Genomic DNA, 20,308 nt, shown 5'->3' on the forward strand with positions numbered 1-20,308 from the left:
CTAGAAAATATACACAGGATAGTTATCCTACATATCTATCCTCATTTTCTTGTTTCCTGGTCCTATCTTTCCTTCAGAGCTTTGTCATCAGGTTTGGAAGCATATAACAAGAACAAAATTTTCTTAATTTTTTACTTTCACTAACAGGCTTTAAAGCAATCAGCTAAGTTCACTGGCTAATTTCTAGAATTCTTCGAAAACATGAAAGAATAGTTAGGTTTTGTCTGAATCTGTCAAAATATCCTTACACTGTTAAGAAATATTTATTATGAGATAATGAATAGGTGCTTTTATTTTAGTAACACATGCCATTGAAGCATGGATTTATGTATTTCAAATTCTATAATATTAAGTATTGGAACTAATTTAAATGTCACAACATAATAAATAAGTTTATGGATTAAGTTCTTAAAACTTTTAATTAGGGCTGGATGTTAAACAAAATGAAGGAAGAGAAATGGGAAATAGTCAAGATAGATGGACTCAGTTACAGCGGTAATGTAAGCACCATTGGAAGACCTGAAAGACCAGGGAAAAAATCTGCCAACCTCGTTGCTAAGATTAAAGAAGTTGGTGGCACCTAATCAAATTAATAATCATTGTTTTCTCAATAAAAGTATCCAAAGTGAGACAGACAGTTACAAATGTAGTTCTAGTTTCAGGTCCAAACATCAATAGAAAATAACCCCATTGTACTTCAACAGAACTCTACATTTCTAAGGATATAATAGGTTTTTCTCTAGCTTGTCTTTTATGATATACACTGGAAGTAGTCATTTTTTAGTGGCTACAGTTGGGACTGGCAACTCAATCATTAAGCAAAGTAGTTGGTAACTGCAACTGCAACTATATTTACAGTATGATATTACTTGTTTTCATTTGCTTTACCTGCTAAGGTAAAGACCTGCTAAGGTCATAAATGTTAGGATTGGTAACATTACTTTTTCATCAGCATCATAATTGCGAACAGTCCATGTAGAAGGCAGTCACTAAACAAGGACTATCCATAGCCTTTTTGCCATCCTATTTCCTTTAGTCTCTACTTTAGAACTCTCACAGCATTGCTGTTTTCCAAGTGCTTCCACCATAGAACCATAATTTTTTCTTCATTCCACCCACTCAAAGCATTTTTTCTATCATGCATGTTCTATAATAAAATTCCTTATCTCAGTCACTTAATTTACATTTTTTTTTGCTGTGAATTTCACCCACAGTACAAGCAATGGGCTGTTATGAGTATAAAGGATAAAATTGTCAGCAGCAGTCCTTCTAATGACACATAAGAAAACCTCAATCTGTAGTCTCCAAGTTTATTTATTTATGATTTTTAATTTTACATAAATAAATCTAAGTGCTGGTTATCTATCTTTCACTATTTCCTGCTACTAGGTTATTCATGCACTATGATCAGATCTCCTATCGTGTATTTGAAAAATAGATAAAAAAGATCTGAGATCCAATCTTTCTTTTTCTGGACCTAGAAAATATACACAGGATAGTTATCCTACATATCTATCCTCATTTTCTTGTTTCCTGGTCCTATCTTTCCTTCAGAGCTTTGTCATCAGGTTTGGAAGCATATAACAAGAACAAAATTTTCTTAATTTTTTACTTTCACTAACAGGCTTTAAAGCAATCAGCTAAGTTCACTGGCTAATTTCTAGAATTCTTCGAAAACATGAAAGAATAGTTAGGTTTTGTCTGAATCTGTCAAAATATCCTTACACTGTTAAGAAATATTTATTATGAGATAATGAATAGGTGCTTTTATTTTAGTAACACATGCCATTGAAGCATGGATTTATGTATTTCAAATTCTATAATATTAAGTATTGGAACTAATTTAAATGTCACAACATAATAAATAAGTTTATGGATTAAGTTCTTAAAACTTTTAATTAGGGCTGGATGTTAAACAAAATGAAGGCGGAAGAGAAAGAAGAGGGGGAAAGATCCTAGGTTATTACTGATCTGTAAAATCTGTACTGTTTATCACCTGAAATGGTTGGAGATTGCCAATTTAATTGGATTTGGCATGTTACAGAGTTTAATGAATTATATCTAGGAATGCGAGGGGAAAAAGATACATACACTCTTGGTTTCTCATTTCTGAAAATATTTACCCAGAAACCTGAGGAGGGTATGGGAATTATGGCAAGTTATAAACTCTTTGTAAAGCAGCATCAGCATCAAACATCCCTTACTTTCAAGATCAATGAGCTATCCAAAGTTGTAATATGTTTTTCTTGATTTGATCTTTTTTCTTCCTAAGATCTTCCCAAAAGAGCAGGTTCTTTTTTTTCAAATCCACAGTGTTGATCCATTGGTTGTGACAGGAATTGTCTGACTGGCTTGTTAATCGAGCCTGATATTGTAAGTTGAGAGCGAGTGACCCAGAGTCACCCAGTCAGCTTTCATGCCTAAAACAAGACTAGAATCACAGACTCCAGGTTTCTAGCCTGGGGCCTTAACCATTAGACCCAACTGGCTGGCTTTTTGTTGATTTCAATACTATCAGAAAAAAGGCATGCCAGACTTGAATTCTAAAGTCGCTCTTTTTACTATTACCGTTGGCCTCTTCACTTTTACACGATCAATTATATGTCATCACATACATTTAGCCAGTTTGACATAATGGTTAAGGCATCATGCTTTGAAACTCGGGAGACCATAAATCCTAGCCCTGCCTTAAGCACAAACCAGTGGGTGACCTCAAGCCAGTCATTCTTTCTCAGTGCTAAGGAGGAGACAATGGCAAGTGACTTCTGAAATTTTGGCAAGAAAGCCCAAGGTAACTAGTCCAGGCACTTGCCTAGAATAAAAAATTGGAATTGAAAGAACATAGACGTAAAAAGAAAATATATATTACACACAAATATACGTATTTATACACATATATACACATGTGTACATTTATTTATTTATTTATTTATTATTATTTATGTATTTTATTAGATTTATAAACCGCCCTTCTCCCGAAGGACTCAGGGCGGTGTACAGCCAAAGTAAAAAAGAAACAATGTACAGTTAAAAGTAAATTAAAAAACTTATTATACAGTGTGGCCGAAATTAAAATAGTTAAAAATCTAAAAGACCCCAAATTAAAACTAAAAGAAATTTAAAATTTAAAACTAGACAATTTAAGAAAGCCCCGCACGAACAAACAGATATGTTTTCAGTTCGCGGCAAAAAGTCCGAAGGTCAGGTATTTGACGTAAACCAGGGGAAAGTTCATTCCAAAGAGTAGGGGCCCCCACAGAGAAGGATCTTCCCCTGGGGGCCGCCAGCCGACATTGTCTGGCGGAGGGCACCCTGAGAAGACCCTCTCTGTGTGAGCGTACGGGTCGGTGGGAGGCATGCGGTAACAGCAGGCGGTCCCGTAAGTACCCAGGTCCCAAGCCATGGAGCGCTTTAAAGGTGGTAACCAAAACCTTGAAATGCACCCGAAAGGCAACAGGAAGCCAGTGCAGTCTGCACAGGAGAGGTGTCACATGGGAGCTACGTGAGACTCCCTCTATCACCCGCGCAGCTGCATTCTGGACCAACTGAAGGCTCCGAGTGCATCTCAAGGGGAACCCCATGTAGAGAGCATTGCAATAATCCAGGCGGGAGGTAACAAGAGCATGAGTGACTGTGCATAGGGCATCCCGATCAAGGAAGGGGCGCAACTGGCGAACCAGGCGGACCTGGTGAAAGGGTCTCCTAGAGACGGCCGCCAAATGGTCTTCAAACGACAGCCGTGCATCCAGGAGAACACCCAAGTTGCGCACTCCCTCCTTTGGGGCCAATAACTCGCCCCCAACAGTCAGCTGCGGCTGCAGCTGACTGTATTGGGGCGCCGGCATCCACAGCCACTCCGTCTTGGAGGGATTGAGCTTGAGCCTGTTCCTCCCCATCCAGACCCGTACGGCTTCCAAACACCGGGACAGCACTTCGACAGCTTCGTTGGGGTGGCCCGGGGTGGAAAAGTACAGCTGAATATCATCAGCGTACAGCTGATATCTCACCCTGAAGCCACTGATGATCTCGCCCAACGGCTTCATATAGATGTTGAACAGGAGGGGCGAGAGAATCGACCCCTGCGGCACCCCACAGGTGAGGTGTCTCGCGGTCGACCTCTGCCCCCCTGTCAACACCGTCTGTGACCGGTCGGAGAGATAGGAGGACAACCACCGATAAACAGTGCCTCCCACTCCCAACCCCCCCAACCGGCGCAGCAGGATACCATGGTCGATGGTATCGAAAGCCGCTGAGAGATCTAATAGGACCAGGGCAGAGGAATTACCTCTGTCTCTGGCCCTCCAGAGATCATCCACCAACGCGACCAAAGCTGTCTCCGTGCTATGCCCGGGCCGGAAGCCGGACTGGAACGGGTCTAGATGGACAGCTTCATCCAGGTACTGGGGTAGCTGCCGTGCCACAGCACTTTCTACAACCTTCGCAATAAAGCGAAGGTTGGAGACCGGACGGTAGTTACCTAAAATAGCTGGGTCCAGGGAAGGCTTCTTGAGGAGGGGTCTCACCACCACCTCCTTCAAGGCGGCAGGGAAAACTCCCTCCAACAAAGAAGCGTTGGTAATCCCCTGGAGCCAGCCTTGTGTCACTTCCCGGGAGGCCAGCACCAACCAGGAAGGGCACGGGTCCAGTAAACATGTCGTAGTGTGCAGCCTCCCCAGCAACCTGTCCACGTCCTCGAGAGTCACAGGATCAAACTCATCCCAAACAACATCCACAAGACGCGACTCCGCCCTCCCACCTGGATCATCCCAATTTCGTCAAGCCATCCCGGAGCTGAACGATTTTGTCGTATAGATAACCACTAAACTCCTCGGCACGGCCCTGCAACGGGTCATCCCGCACCTCCTGATGCAGGAGGGAGCGGGCCACCCGAAACAGGGCGGCCGGGCGGTTATCTGCCGACGCAATGAGGGTGGAAGCGTAGGAACGCCTCGCCTCCCTCATTGCCACTAGGTAGGTCCTAGAATAGGATCTAACTAGTGTTCGGTCAGCTTCGGAACGGCTGGACCTCCAGACACTCTCTAGGCGTCTTCTCCGGCGTTTCATCTCCCTCAGCCCCTCGGAGAACCAAGGGGCCGGTCGAGATCTACGCCGGGTCAGAGGCCGCAAGGGCACGACACGGTCCAAAGCTCCAGCTGCGGCCCGTTCCCAGGCCGCAACTAGCTCTTCAGCCGTGCCGTGGGCCAGGTCCTCAGGAAACGGCCCAAGCTCCATCAGGAACCTCTCCGGGTCCATCAGGCGCCTGGGACGGAACCAACACATTGGCTCCGTCTCCCTGCAGTGGTGGGTAGTGGTCCGAAAATCTAGGCGAAGGAGAAAATGATCTGACCATGACACCGGTTCTGTTTCTAACTTATCTAATTCCAGATCATTTAGCCACTGACCAGAGATATAAATTAAGTCCAGTGTGCCACCCCCTGTGTGCGTGGGGCCATCAATTACTTGAATCAGGTCCAAGGCCGTCATGGAAACCTGGAACTCCCGAGCCGTTGTCGATGACAAGCCCGTCGATGGCAGGTTAAAGTTCCCCATGACTATAAGTCTGGGGGTCTCAACCGCCACCCCGGCGAGCACCTCCAACAACTCGGGTAGGGCTGTAGTCACGCAGCAAGGAGCCAGGTACGTTATCAACAAGCCCATCTGATTCCGATGGCCCCACTTCACAAAGAGGGATTCACAACCGGCAATCTGAGGTACAGTGGCCTCCCTCGGCTCTAGACTTTCCCTAATAACAACATATACATATGTGTGTGTGTGTATATACTATTCTTCATGTGTATATGCACCATGCTAGCCACAATTCCTTGGCAATCAATATGTTTTTTCTTGGCCTAGAAAATTCTGTCCTAAGTCACCTGCTTCCTGTCACCTTTTCTTTATGTCGAAGTCAACAAACAGGCCTCTGGAACCCGGATGGGACCTCAGCCCCTCTCCCTGCCACCCAGCGAGGCACACTGACACTGCCCTTTCTGCTCCTTCCACAATTCCGCTTAATTCTTCACTAAGCTTACTAGACCTATTACTCTTTTGCAGCCCCTAAATGAAAGCCTGCAATTTTCTGTGAGGCAAATCCCTTTTCTTTTTGCCCCGGGGAGTTAAATTACTCCCAAATTGGACTTAACTCGATCTCTCGAACTTCCCACGGCGTCCGTGACAGACCCCGGAGAAAAAAGTAATAATCCCTCTTTTCGTTGGCTTTTTCATCTTTAGCATCCTTTTGGGTTTATGCTTTTACATTCGCTTCGAGGCACAATAAGGCAGCAAGTCGTTTTTCCCGGCGCTCCGAGACTTGTCTTGCTCTCTCTCAACGCCGTAAGCCTCCATTCCTCCTCCCACCCCCACCTTCCCCCTCCTCCTCCTTTCTCACAACTTACTCCGCGGAGCGGTGCGGGGAACGGGCGGCTGCTTTGGGGAGGCCCCACTCCTCTGTAACTCCCTTCTGCCGCCCCCTCGCCTCCCAGCCCAGGCATATATTTGGCGCCCGCCTTTTTGTTCTCTCTTTATGTCGTGACCAAAAGGCAACAGACAGGCCTCAGGGAGCAGCTGCCGGGGTCGCCATAGTAACCCTCAAGCGGCTGGGAAGCGCCGGAGGAGGCCGCTCGCCGGCTCTGGGAGGGAGAGAGGGAGGTGGGAGGGAAGGCGAGCGAGAGGCTACTTCTACGGCCGCGGAGGGAGGTTGGGGGTCTCCGGTGGCTTTTGCCTTTTGCACGGGGGTTTCCCCTCGCGGGGAAAATAGCGCAGAAGGGGAGGGGGGGCAGGTGTGTGTGTGGGAGGGGGGAAGAGCAGGCGCAGACAGCTGCCCCTCCTTTTAGATTGTCGTCCCAGTCTCGCCCACCGTCTGTCACTCCCGCCTGTCGCCTCGGACCCCTCCAGTACTGCCTCCTCGTAACCTCAGATTCCCCCTTCCTCCCGCGCTCGGCTTTATTTTAGGCACAGGTTTAAAATAAAGAAATCTGCAAAAAAAAAAAAAAAAGCCGGTCTTTGGCAGCTTAAAAAGCCACCCACATCGTTTACTAGACCCTGCATGCTTTTTAATTGGAATAGGCAACAATCACTCTCGAATCCCTACTGCGGTCTTCTCTCCTCATCTGGCATGTTTTGATACCAGCTTGATTTTAAACTAGGGGTAGTCCTTGACTTAACAATAGTTCAGTTACAACGGCCCTGAGAAATGTGAATTGCTTTTCATAGTTACGGCCTTTGCAGCATCCCCAGGATCATGTGATCAAAATTCAGATACTTGGCCACTGGTTCGTATTTGTGATGGTTGCAGTGTCCCGGGGTCATGTAATCAGCTTTTGCGACCTTATGAGAAGCAAAGTCAATGGGGAGATTCACTTAACAACAGGGTTACTAACTGATCGGCTGCAGTTATTCACTTAACAACACTGGCAAGAAAAGTCATAAAATGGGGCAGAATTCACTTAGCAAATGTTTCATTTAACCACAGAAATTGTGGGCTCAGTTGTGGTCGTAAGTTGAAACTACCTATACTAAAACTGGCCACTGCTTTGCCCTGGGCTATTAGCATATTTAATTGGCTCTCTAGGGGCACCCTCTATCTGAATAGTTTCACAGTTTTCACAGGATTTGAACAGAATCACAATTTTATACCTTTTTAAAGCAGTCTGATAAAGTAATAATAACACTCCCCCTTCATGTAATAAAGTAGTTGGATAATATTAGATCATAGCTCTATGTTTTTAGAACATAATCAATGGTCAAATTGCCATGTGTTTATTACTTCAGTTATGAAACACAGCTATCTTTTCCCTGTTTGGCAATTGCTTTTATATTCCAGATGCGTTAGAATAACAACAGAAACAACTCCCTCCCCCAAATAACTCTAAATGTGTAGTTTTACTTTTTAACCTATGGTAACATGGCACTCTATAATCACTCTGAGATTAAAACTGTGTTTGTTTCTGCCAGATAACATTGAATAAGCATTGTTTTGCTGTAGAAAAGCAGAATATCTTTTAAAAGGAAAAAATGTAACATGACTATTTGAAACCAGGTATCCGCCAACCTGATTGCTCTCAATAAAATGTGTCTAAAATGTGAAATGGGATGTTTGTGCTAATTATATCATGCAAGAATGGGTAGCCACTAAGGGGGGAAAACAAGTGTTGAAATGTATGTTGCAGAACTGCAACACAAATTCTCTTCATAGCTTCTCTGGTCTTGGAAGTGCATCAGTGGTGGGTTTCAAAAATTTTTAATACCAGTTCTGTGGGTGTGGCTTGGTAGGCGTGGCAGGGGAAGGGTACTGCAAAATCCCCATTTCCTCTCAATCAGCTGGGACTCCGGAGGCAGAGACTAGATGGGGGCGGGGCCAGTCAGAATTTTTACTACCGGTTCTCCGAACTACTCAACATTTCTGATACTGATTCTCCAGAACTGGTCAGAACTTGCTGAAACCCACCTCTGAAATGCAAAGTGGCAGAGCTTGTATCATAAGATACAAGATGAATTTTGCATCATTTTGGTTCAGAACAGGCCAAGGCTGTTGGGTTCTTGGAGGTGAATCTGTTTGCTAATGCCTCTTTTGAGCAGTCATTACTTTAGCCCCAATATAAACCCTATGCATAAATTCTGTGAGGTTTTGGGGGGACAGACCAATATAAGAAATCAGTAATAAATGGGCTACAACTGAACCCTGGCAAGACCAAGTGGCCTTAGCTGCATGGAGCTTCAAGTTCTGTATCTTTGACATCTTTAATTCTGGATGGAGTTGCATTACCCTGTTCAGACCCAGTTTGCAATTTAGGGGTTCTCCTGAACTTGCAATCTGTTTGAAGGTAGTGCTTGTGGCTAGGGGACCTTTTGCACAGTTTTGGTTTGTGCATCAGCTCTGGCCTTTCCTGGATCAGGACGCTTGGTGCTCGGTCACTCAAGCCCTTGTCATCTGTATTACTGCAATACATTTTACATGAGACTACCCTTGAAATGCATTCAGAAACTTTAACCACTACAAAGTGCAGCAGCACAAGCAGTCTTTGGAGCCCGTAGAAGGGGCCGTGATACACCACAGCTTCGTGAGGTGCACTGGCTGCCGAATTGCTTCTGGATGCAGTTCAAGGTGTTGGTTACAACTTTTAAAGCACCTCTATGCCATGGGTTCAGATTACTTAATGAACCGTCTCTTCCTGCTAAAACAAGCCTACTCTTGTCATGCTGGCAGATCCTGTCTGTGAAGGAACTCTGGCTGGTAGGATCTAGTAGAAAAATCTTCTCTGCTGTAACACCGCCACCCTGGAACATGTTGCCCTCCTGTGTAACGTTTGCCTCCACCCTCTTAATCTTTTACAAGGACCTGAAGATCTGGCTCTGCAAGTTGGCTTGTGAACCCAGTAGGAGACTAGCACATAGAAGGTGACTACTGGACTAATCAGCTGATCCTGCCTCCCCTTGCGCTTTCCAGTTCCTCTCTCTGTCCATCTTTTAATTCATGTTATTTTACTTTCCTTGTTTATTTTTATTGTTTCCTTGCTTTATATTGTTATATTTACATTTATTATTTTTTCAGTGTTTCAAAGAGTATATTGAATGTTCCCTACAAACATGACTTCTCTGGGTAACTTGAAAGTGAAGTATCAGCTGATCCCAGATTTTCCATGATTTTGAATCTATTCAGTTTCTCTAACTTATCATTAACCTAACCATAGATGTTCTTTTCAAATGTCACATTGATACCACTGAATTAAATGTATCACTAAATTTAAGATGAACATTCACGGAAAATATGAGCTTTTTAGTGAAGAGGCATAATTTGAAAAGTCATTTCAGTATACCAGAGAAAATAGATTTTCAGCATTCTCTGCCAAAAAAAAATATTGAAATTGTCTGAATGTTACTTAGACATTATTGAAATAGGCCATCATATGCATCTCCATCCTATTAAATGGCAAAATGCAAATAGCTAACTGTAACTAAATGCAGAGGATATGCTAAATATTATTTACTTTGAAAGCATAAATTACCCACCCATCTTTGAATGCAGTCACGCAAAGTCAAAATTAGAAATAATCAGTCTGCTCTATAATAGATTGCCAAGGGTAAAAAGAGGAGTTTTTATATAATTGATAGTTTTTTACTGTCAGCAAGTGGCAATATAGTGTTGGAGGGTAGAACCAATCTAATTCAGGTTTGGAGACCCAATAGGTTTGGGTCTTGCTGATATTTGGAGATAAACCATTGGGGAACATCAGGGCAGGGAGAAGGAGAGGGAATGGGAGGGAGAAGGAGAGGGGAAAGAGGAAAAGGAGAACTCAATGTGAAAACACCTGTTATGTAATTGTGTTCATGAAGGCACCACAGTTCACCTTGACTCACAGATCTCTTATCACAATTTCTTTATCATTACAGTTATAATCCTTTGTTCATTCTTTATCAATAGGGCTTCAAATATATATTAGAGAAAAGAAGAAAAGGCCCTATTCATTCTCTGGACTCTTCATCTTTGGACATTCTTAAGAAAAGACTAAACAGCCCCTTGTCTGAAATGGTATGGGGTCTCCTGCTTGAGCAGGCAGTTGGACTACTAGGAGATCACCAAGGTCCCTTCCAGCTCTATTCTGATTGATGGACTCAAAGCTGTCTTTGAGTAAATGTTACAGAAAATATTGGACTGCCTACTTTCTGTCAATCTCTAACCCACAGTTTTTATTCACTCTCTCAAATCTCAAACTTTTAAAAATCTTATACAACAGCTCCTCAGGAACAAAAATAGGTATGCTCTTGGCATCTTGCAAGAGAGCAACCAATTAAAGCAACTCATTCTGCCAAGATAAAATTTCATTCCCTCCAGCAAAGTGTAATGTGGGGCTCTGTGGTCACAAAGAAATGAATAGTCATCATATCTTAAATCCGCTAGGTTCCCTCTGCAAACCAGAATTCATCTGTAAACACTAGAGGATTGCCAGCTGTCTCCCTTCACAATGAAACCAAGGATGCATAACATAACTTTGCTAACTTTAATGGGAACAAAATCCTTGATAACCTTACAACTTCTGCCCAAATCACTGAAGAAATGCATTTCTTGATAAACCTAAATCTATCAACTGTATTAGTTTTCATCAATGAAACTGTACATTCATGAAATGCTATTTTTATATTCAATAGAAATTTGAGGCTTTTAGCAGTATAATTTTTGTATGCTTGAACTGAAGGAACACTAATATGTCTTTATAATAAAAGCTTTTTTTGTAGTCATTTTCAAGAAATGGTATTATGAGTCTATGTATTGTATAAACCAATCTATTCCTGAATTTTGTTTCGTACAGTGAATGTTAATTTAGCTTGAGGCTTGTAAGACACATAGCATTATCTTTAATTACTGTTTTTCCAGTCAGGAGCTCTTTTTAAATCTTGACCCATTGTTGCCTCTTGCATTTCATGACCTTTGGGTTTCATAATATTCTTATATAAATATATAAATATCTAACTAAGGGCAGCAGTGCAAGCATCTGAAAAAATGAAACTAATTAATGCTTGCACTGCAATGAATTTGTTGCTACTTTAGGAGGCCAAATAGATTTGGGGTGTATCGCTGCAACAAAGAAATATAGCTATCCTTGTAGAATTTATTGTATTAATAATTCCATACTTTTGTTTAAGTGCTAATGGTTTAAGAGTTGATTTAACTTAATAAATGTTTCAAAGCTAGTCTCTTGCACTTTTAAAGTCTGGAGAATTGCTTCTCAGTAAATTCATTTAGGATTAGCCTGGTGACAGAGATATATGGATCAATTTTTATTCAGTCTGTCACTAGACAGGTTCATTAGCATTTTCAACTACAGCTCTGCAATATTCTTTATTCCTAATCTGTAAAATGATCTGCAGAACATTGCCCAATATTTTGTAATTGTCATTGATACATGTATTATTGTATACAATATTTGAGTATTTATTTTAAGACTAGCAGAGTCTATAAATAATATGGCTTTCTGGCACAAAAAGCATACTTTTCTTGGATAGCACTGTTGCATAAAAGGATATTTGTGAGACTTTTCCTTAGCCACATATTACCACTTGGTTTATCTCGCAAGGCATAAAATGTTATTTTCTTACCCTGTAACTGCAGAATAATTCGTTCATTTGAAATGAGGATCATTTATCTTTTTGTAGAAAAAAGTGCTACATCACATATGACTTTCTAAACTTTGGTGAAATTATGAATCATTTGATATAATTTCATATTTTAAGAATATAAAAAATCCTAAATAAAGATGTATAGTAGAGTGAAGAAAGCCAGGGCATGTATTAAACTGAAGACCTTTTCTTATAAAAATTTCCTTCAGAATTTCCCCCCAAAACAGCATGCAATTTAACTAATCAATTAGAGAAAAGGAAGAAATCAACTGTAATTTAATTAGCAGAGCTAATTAGAAATACAATCTTTTGGAAAACACAAATATCCAAATAATTGCAAGAATAATTTGAAATTCAGCTAACATTCAATTGTTAGATTTAAAAAAAAATAAAAATTGACTTTTTCATTCTAAATTTTAAAACATGTTGTTATATACAGACTTCAAAACCCTTTAATACTTAAAACAAATTATAGACTAAATTTTGGACCAAAGTTTGGACAAAATGTTTTCTGATATACTTCTTCATTGTCTTAATCTAATGCTCTTTGAATTGCTTGTGACTGCAACTTTCAGAATTCCTAAGGAGAATTCCATGCTGACTAGGGATTCTGGAAGTTGTAATCCCAATAAATATGGAGTGGTCCCAGATTAGGGAAGCTGTTCTAGAAAGTTTACTTGGGAGCTAGAGCTACTATATTCTGAGCCGAAGTGAGTGACAGTGGCTTGCTATTTTAATATCTCTATGGCGGGGTGTCATACTCAATTTCATCAGGGTTGTTTTTTTGGGTGGGTGTGGCCAGCTCGATGTCACTTGTGTCAGGGGCACCTGTGGTGGCCCGAGCGCTTTGCCAGTGAAAACAGAGCTTGGGAAACGCCCTCCCAAGCTTTTTTTTTATTGGCAGTGGTATCATGAACCAGTCCTTTGCTGTTTCCAGGGCAGCTGCGTGGACTAGATCTAAGTACCCGGATCTGAACCACAGGCTTTGAGTTTGACACCCCTACTCTATGGTGTTCCTGTTTGATACCCTATTCTGGGATGAAAATTAAAACAGCTGTAAGATTAGGCAGAGATGCTGCTCAAATAGATGGACATTGTTATAAAGAGCTAATGACAGGCATAGGTAGTTAGCATACAAAGGGTCTTGTGGCTCCCCATGCTATCAAGACCACCATACTGTATTTGGAGAGCAATTAATCAGGATAACATGCCTGGTCAGGTTACCTGTCACTCACTGTTGCTTCTAATAGCTGTTTGGAAAGTGTAGCATTTTCAGTTGATTGGAAAAGCCCATTTCTGGTAGTGCTTTAAGACTCTTAAACAGAAGCTTGACCAGTTCTTCCAAGTTCGTCCAAGTTCTTCCTTAGGCAGGAAGCCAGCAGGGGGACTTTGAGCCAGTCCTTCTCTCTCAGCCCTAGGAAAAAGGCAAGCACAAACTATTTCTGAAAAATTTGCCAAGAAAACAGGCAGGCAATTATAAGAATTTCCGCCGCGAGCTTAAAACACACTTATTTATTTGCGCAGGACTGAGTTAGATTTTAAATTTACGGGTTTTAAACTGGGTTTTATTTTTTATATTTTTAAATATTTGGCGTTTAGAATAAGTTTTTTAATTGTTTTTTACTCTGTATTTATGTGTTTTTAAGTGCCTGTTAACTGCCCTGAGTCCCTCGGGAGATAGGGCGGTATATAAATATGATTAAATAAAATAAATAAAATAAAATAAAGAAGTGAAGGCTGAGTGAAGTGAAGGCTGAGTTGAAGGCAAAGCTAAAATACAGGTAGTCCTCAACTTATGACCACAACTGAGCCTGAAATTTATATTGCTAAGTGAGAAATTTGTTAAGTGAGTTTTACCTCATTTTATGACTTTTCTTGCCACATTTGTTAAGTGAATCATTGCAATTGTTAAATTAATTACATGGTTGTTAAGTGAATCTGGTTTCCCCATGGTCTTTGCTTGTCAGAAGGTCGCAAAAGGTGATCATATGACCCTAGGACATTGCAATTGTCATAAATCTGAACCAATTGTCAAGCATCCGAATTTTGATCATGACCTTGGGGATGATGCAATGGTTATGTGAAAAATGGTCATGTCACTTTTTCAGTGCGATTGTAATGGTCACTAAGTGAACTGTTGTAAGTCGAGGACTACCTGTACAGTAAAATAGGAGTCAAAAGAAAGTCCAACCATGATTTCCCCCCCCTCCTTTCCAAATTATTAACAGTAGCCATATCATGGAAAATACATTTTCTTTTTTAATAACAGCAAGAACAATAATTTATTTTGACATCAATCACTTTATGAATCACACTCCGCATCAGATCAAAAGTCCCCTCTCCTCCAATGGTCTCTTTTTTACAACAACCAGCCAAATACAATGGAAGGTTGAGACAAAAATGCCTTTGCAGCGTCATCCTTATGTTCTCCAGCAGACCTGAAATTCAGAGACATAGCGTTTTCCCGAGGTCCAAGTGGTCCACAAAATAAATAGGACTCCAAATACAGCGTGGGTCACCAATAGCCACTACATCCCTTAAAGGAGAACAAACAATCATTAATAATAGACGAAACAACTCCCCTTTCTTTCGCTGCTGCATCGCACTAAGTGTCCGCTTTGGGACCAACCCAATCCGAAAAGCGGTCGGAGGCCCCTTTCCGCAGAATAGAGCATCTCCTCCCCTTCCCCAAGAAGCAGCATCTCGATGATCTCAGAAGGTTAAAGGTAAAAGCCCGCGTTCGCGCGCCTCGAGCGCCATCTAGCCACGGACGGAGGCGCTACGAGTCGCGTTCGCTTTAAGGCAGCCGGCTCCGGAGTCTACGAGCTTGAAACGCCCCCCCCCTCCCCTCCCCGCCCTACAAATCCTGGCTTTTCCAGCTCGCTTTAGGGGAACGCCGGGTTTCTTCAGCGGCGCCCGCCTCCATCTAGCGTGGAGGCTAAAGCTTAGGTGGGTTTGGAAGAGAGGCGAAAGGAGAAAGAAGGATAGAGAAGAAAGCTAGCGTGCTTTGGGTTTTTCTTGCTCGCTTGTCGTGGCTTGTGGTGTGGCTCCTTGGAGGAGGTTCTCCCACGCCGGCCCCCCCCCCTTTCCAGAGGCGGGAGTAATCGACGGGAATAGGAATCGGAGAAGGGAGGGGAGAAGAAGGGGGTCCCCAAAAGAGCAAAGCGAGTCTTGGGCAACTGCAGCTCCAGCCGTCACCGCCTTCTCCAGCGCCGTGCAGAGAGACAGACAGAGAGAGACGGAGAGAGAAGAGAGCAAGAGCGAGCGGTGGAGACAAAAGCGGGCGAGTAGAGCCCGAAAGAGATACTCAAGACACGTTTACACACCGGCGCGCGTAACACGCGTAACCCGCGAGATCCATCTTGAAGGGGTTCCGACTCTCCCGCTTGCCGCCGTGGTCGCCGAGCCCGGCTCGCCCCGCTCTCTTGTGGACTTTTTAGGGGATGCCAATTCGCCTCCTCCGCCAATGTTTCACTGGAGCAAGTGGAAGAAGAGGATGGGCGCCAGCACCTCTTCCTCGTCTTCCAAAAGACCCGTGTTCGACGAGAAGGAAGATGGTGAGTGTGCCGTCCTGGCCCCGAACCCCGGACAAGCAACGGGCTGCCGTGCCCGGGGGAGGGGGGCGCGTTTGGCTTCCTTCGCAGCCCCCGGTCCTTTATATGTCAGGTTGGTGGGATGGGAAGGAGAGAGCAGGTCGGAAGGGCCCTTCCCAAGCGGCTCCCTGTGTACCTCCGGGAAAGGAAGCGCGACGCGACCCTCCGCTTAGCAAAGTGCTCCGGGCAAACTCTAGTAGCTGCTCTGGGCGCGGAGCGTGGGGCTATTTGGAAGTGAGGAAATAGGTTGCGGCAGCGAAGCTGCTGAGGAGAGGGGCGAGAAGACCCACGGGAGGGGGAGACAGTATTTTTTCTTCGGAGGACAGCAAACTCTCGGCTTCGGTTAGGTGCCTCACGATTTTCCGAGCAACTTTTTCGGGGAGGGGAGCTGGCTCGTGCCTTGTCGTGGGGCAGATGTGGAACGGGGACCCCCCGCCTCTCCAGAGATCCCCGTTTCGTAAACGCGCAAACGCTCCGAGAAAGTTACACACGCGATCTTTCCTCGAACTTGCCGGCGTGCGATTCGGCTTTGACTCGAATAGGATTTGGAATTTAGCAGGGGCTTAATAGAGCTGGGAAGATTTTACAATGAGGATTTATTAGGCTATGTAGTTTACTAATGCGCTATATAGACCGTTTTACCAATGGGGATTAGCCTCTCTCCGCCCCCTCGGAAGAAATTAGGAGCCTATTTTACGCTACAGACTCAGCTGAAGAAAATGATCCTTTATCATGTGCTGTCTTCTTACAGTACTATTAATAGCTAATTTCTGCATAGTTGTTCAATCTGAGTTCAATATAGAGGAAAGGGCTGCCATCCTAAGTACTTGGCTTTAAATACCTAAATAAACGTGTGGAAATTTGAGCTGGTCAAATCAGGATTTATGGGCGCCTTCATGCAAAATGCATTGTTAAGTTATATCATATAATTCTACTCTGGTTTTCTGTGGGTATAAATTTGCCTTGAATCTTTTCTACTTTTTGTTTTTCCTTACCACTTTAGTAGTATTAATCCATTTCTGTCTTAAGTAGCACTGAGAAAACCAGTCATAAATCACTGATGTTGTCAGAAGCCAGCTAGCTGAGGGGATTGATAGAAATAGTTATTTAGAACATTAAAAAAAACCCTTATGTGCAAGCAACTGCATCTACCAAAGTCTAGTAAAAATATTTTTCAAACTAGCATTTTGAATTAGATGGATTTTCTGTATTTGATTCGGGCAGAATTGGAAAAAACAATTTTGTCATCTGACCCAATTTGTTGATAATTTCATTCTTTTTAAATAAAACTATTGGGATGTTTCTCTGGGTTATTAAAGGGACCAGGCTGTATTTCATTGCTAATATATGGCATAAAGCTTAGAGGTTAAAGAAAGAATATTGACTACATCAGTAAAGTTTTAACAAATTAAGTTTGAAATTCTCATCAGATGATTTTAGCAGCCATACTGCTCTAAAAAAAATCTTTTCTGCCTCTCAAGAAGCAATTTAGTATTGAAGCCCTCTCTCACCTGTCTGATTTCAAAATCTGTCTTTTGTAATCATAGCCTTTTAATTTAACTTGTGTAAGAGAATAGTTTTTAGAGTAATGTTTGGTTATTTCATTTCTGAAACTAAGGTCCAACAGTTGTTTAAACACTTTAGATACACAAAGTGTATCTTAGTTTTTGTCAGGCTCAAGCAATCAGAACACCTCCGAGAATGGGTCACACAGGTTTGTTGTTGATTATCAATTTACAAGAATCATGCCAGGCTGTCTGCCTCTTCCCTTAGGAAATAACAGATATACTGTAGACCTAAGGATTTGACCTAAAACATTTTCTTGTTCTTATGGACTGTAAACTGAAATGTCTTTTAATCCTGTCCCCCAGCTGTGGCCTCCTCTCCTTCAGCAGGTGGTTCCAACTACACTTTTCTAAATTTAATTTGTACTCCCATTATTCTAGAATCAGCAACTCTTCCTACACTTAGCCTCTCTTAATGTGAATTCTATTTCATGCTTAGTTTAGCTCAATCTGTCACTGGCTAGCACTGGTTGTCAAGACAAGAAGCTTTTCCAGCCTTACCTGTCATGGATTGGACCTGCAACCTTTTGCATTCAGAGTAGGCATTCTGCCACTGTGCTGTAGCCTTCTCCCTGACATCCACACTCTGTAAAATGCATCAAAGGCAGGGGGACAAAAATATTTCATTTGCTTTTCCAGCATGATCACATATGATTAATGTGTTATGGTTACTGTTTTGCATTTAATGATTTTGAGAACGTCAAAATTTGCTCTCTTGAAGAAATAAAAAAATGTGTAACATCTCGAATCCAAGTGTTGTTTTCTCTCAAACTGCTCCCCAAAATGAAAGCTTTCAGGCCTACTTTCTGGTCTTCTGACTATAGGATGAAAGTAATTAAATGAAGTGAAAGACACCCACTTTTTTTCTTTTTCTTTTGAAAATGAACTTTCTAACAGAGAAGTATAGCCTTCTCCTTACTCTGAGGCTGGATGGAAGTTTTGCTAGAGCTGGGATCTGAAAAAGAGACTTAATATCTAAGGAAGTCCCCAAAGGGGAGTGAAATGCAATGCAACTTTCATGAGTCATCTCTCAATGTCATATAGCATTGTTTCAAGGATCATTACATTTTTTTTCCTTTGTAAACTTTTCTACCCACCAGTTTGGTTAGATATTTTAGGACACAAAGGCAGCCAGAACAAAATAAACAAGTTTTTACACACACACACACACACCCCTCATATATATATTGTCTACTTGGATTTGTGTGAGTAGTGCGGCATCTGAATCGTGGGTTACGTGAAATAATAGTTCAAAAAGTATTCAGTTTTGTTTTGGTTTCTTTTTTCCAAACCAGGAACATACTCTTTACACTGGTGCTGGTATTGTATTATTCACTGGTATTGTATCATTCACGCAAATGGGCTAAACTGCAGTGAACTTTCCATTGCAGAGGTCAAGGAAATGTTAATAAAATCTGGAAGGAGAATCCCAATTTTCTGTAATAAAACCTCTCAATTCTGTTTTAAGAGTGAGCTGTCAATTTGAGCAAGGAACTGCAAAAGGATTCAGAATAAACACGCATAATCCTTCAGCTGGTCTAAATCAGGGATCCCCAACCCCTGGTCTGTGGACCAGTACCAGTCTGCGGCCCCTTGTGAACTGGGCGACATAAACAGCAGTGAGTGGCAAAGCTCCATTTGCGCAAGTGGTGACTGCACACATGAGACCATCTCCTCTCCCCCGCTGCTGTTTCTGCCAGTCTGCAGAGCAGGAAAGACTGGGGGCACCACTGATCTACATATTTCAGATTTGTTCATAATATATGAAAAATACCTAGTTACAGAACAGAAATGAGACTTGGGGTCCTTTTTTAAAAAAATTAAAAAAAAAATAGAACAAGAAAAGGTAATGGCTAAAAGAAAAAAAGAAAAGAAAAAAATGTAAGAAAAAAAAGCAAAATATAAAAAGAACATCCCCTGAAAAGGAACCAATTTCCTATCTCTGTCATGGCATGGAATGGAATGACTTTTAGAGTTCTCATAGCAATAACATGACTGAGATACCCTAATTAAACATATAAATATATATCAAAATGCCTTCATATTGTTTCACCTCCTGCACCCATATGTATCCTCAATTAAGCTTGAAGAGTCTGTAAAACTGTATAGTTGATGTGTTTTTACTGCTGCCGCCTCAAGTTTTACTATACCATAATTATGGTGCATAAGTGCGCCATAGATACAGAGACAATGTCTATTTTTGTTTCTTCGAGCATCGTAGTTCATTATACATAGGAAAGTGTTTTCTTTTACCAAACGTCATGTGTTAGGAAGGAACTATGTATAGAAGAGAAAGAGAGATTTTATTTATTTTTCAAGTTGATATAGCCTAATTAGCAATTTAATGCCAATCACACCCTGATTTTTAAGGAAGGGATCCAATGGAGAATGGGAAAGATCAGGAACTTTCGGTTTCGGAATATATTCAGCCAAAGAAACCCTCAGTGTGTGTAACCATATTATTTGCTTTTCCCCTCCTTTTGTTTAATCTGGATGATGTCCAAATGATGTCTCTTAACAAAATGTTACATTTCAGTATTTTCTAAGTTGGACATCTGTCATCTTAACAACCTGGTTGGGTCGTTACTCGGTGTATAAATGGAATTAATTGCACTTAGTCTGCCCTCTGTGGACTGTCAACATATTTTTGAACCCAATCTGTTTCTTTTGAATGAGCCAAAGCAAGGGGAGAAGAAAATACAGTTCACTGGAGGGTTTGACTTTGCGGCAGAGTATGGAAAATGCTATTTCTCTCGGTGGCAGCGTTTTCACTTTTCTACAGTCCTCGAGTTATGACCACAATTGAGCCCAACTTTTATGTTGCTAAGTAAAATAATTGTTCAGTGAGTTTTGGCCCACTTTACGACCTTTCATGCAACAGTTGTTAAGTGAATCATTGCAGTTATTAAGTTCGGAATATGGTTGTTAAGTGAAACTGGCTTTCCTGTTGACTTTGCTTGTCAGAAGGTCGAAAAAGAGGATTACATGACCCCAGGACACTGCAACCGTCATAAATATGAACCAATTGCTGAACATCTG

General features: G+C 42.0%; 2 protein-coding genes across 2 annotated transcripts in view; one reads left to right on the forward strand and one right to left on the reverse strand.

The window, feature by feature from the left end:
• The window catches only part of LRRC27 (leucine rich repeat containing 27), an 84,359-nt gene extending 70,928 nt beyond the window's left edge, over nucleotides 1–13,431 (reverse strand). Inside the window, exon 1 of the mRNA XM_058188210.1 lies at nucleotides 13,336–13,431. The gene's annotated coding sequence lies outside the window, so the exon portion shown is untranslated. The remainder of the gene's footprint in view (nucleotides 1–13,335) is intronic.
• Nucleotides 13,432–15,131: 1,700 nt separating this feature from the next.
• The window catches only part of STK32C (serine/threonine kinase 32C), a 237,067-nt gene continuing 231,890 nt past the window's right edge, over nucleotides 15,132–20,308 (forward strand). Inside the window, exon 1 of the mRNA XM_058188833.1 lies at nucleotides 15,132–15,668. Within this exon, the coding sequence (XP_058044816.1) occupies nucleotides 15,578–15,668 (91 nt within the window). The 5' untranslated portion in view covers nucleotides 15,132–15,577. The remainder of the gene's footprint in view (nucleotides 15,669–20,308) is intronic.

Source organism: Ahaetulla prasina, chromosome 6, assembly GCF_028640845.1.
Source record: "Ahaetulla prasina isolate Xishuangbanna chromosome 6, ASM2864084v1, whole genome shotgun sequence".
In the NCBI taxonomy this organism is placed as follows: Eukaryota; Metazoa; Chordata; class Lepidosauria; order Squamata; family Colubridae; genus Ahaetulla; species Ahaetulla prasina.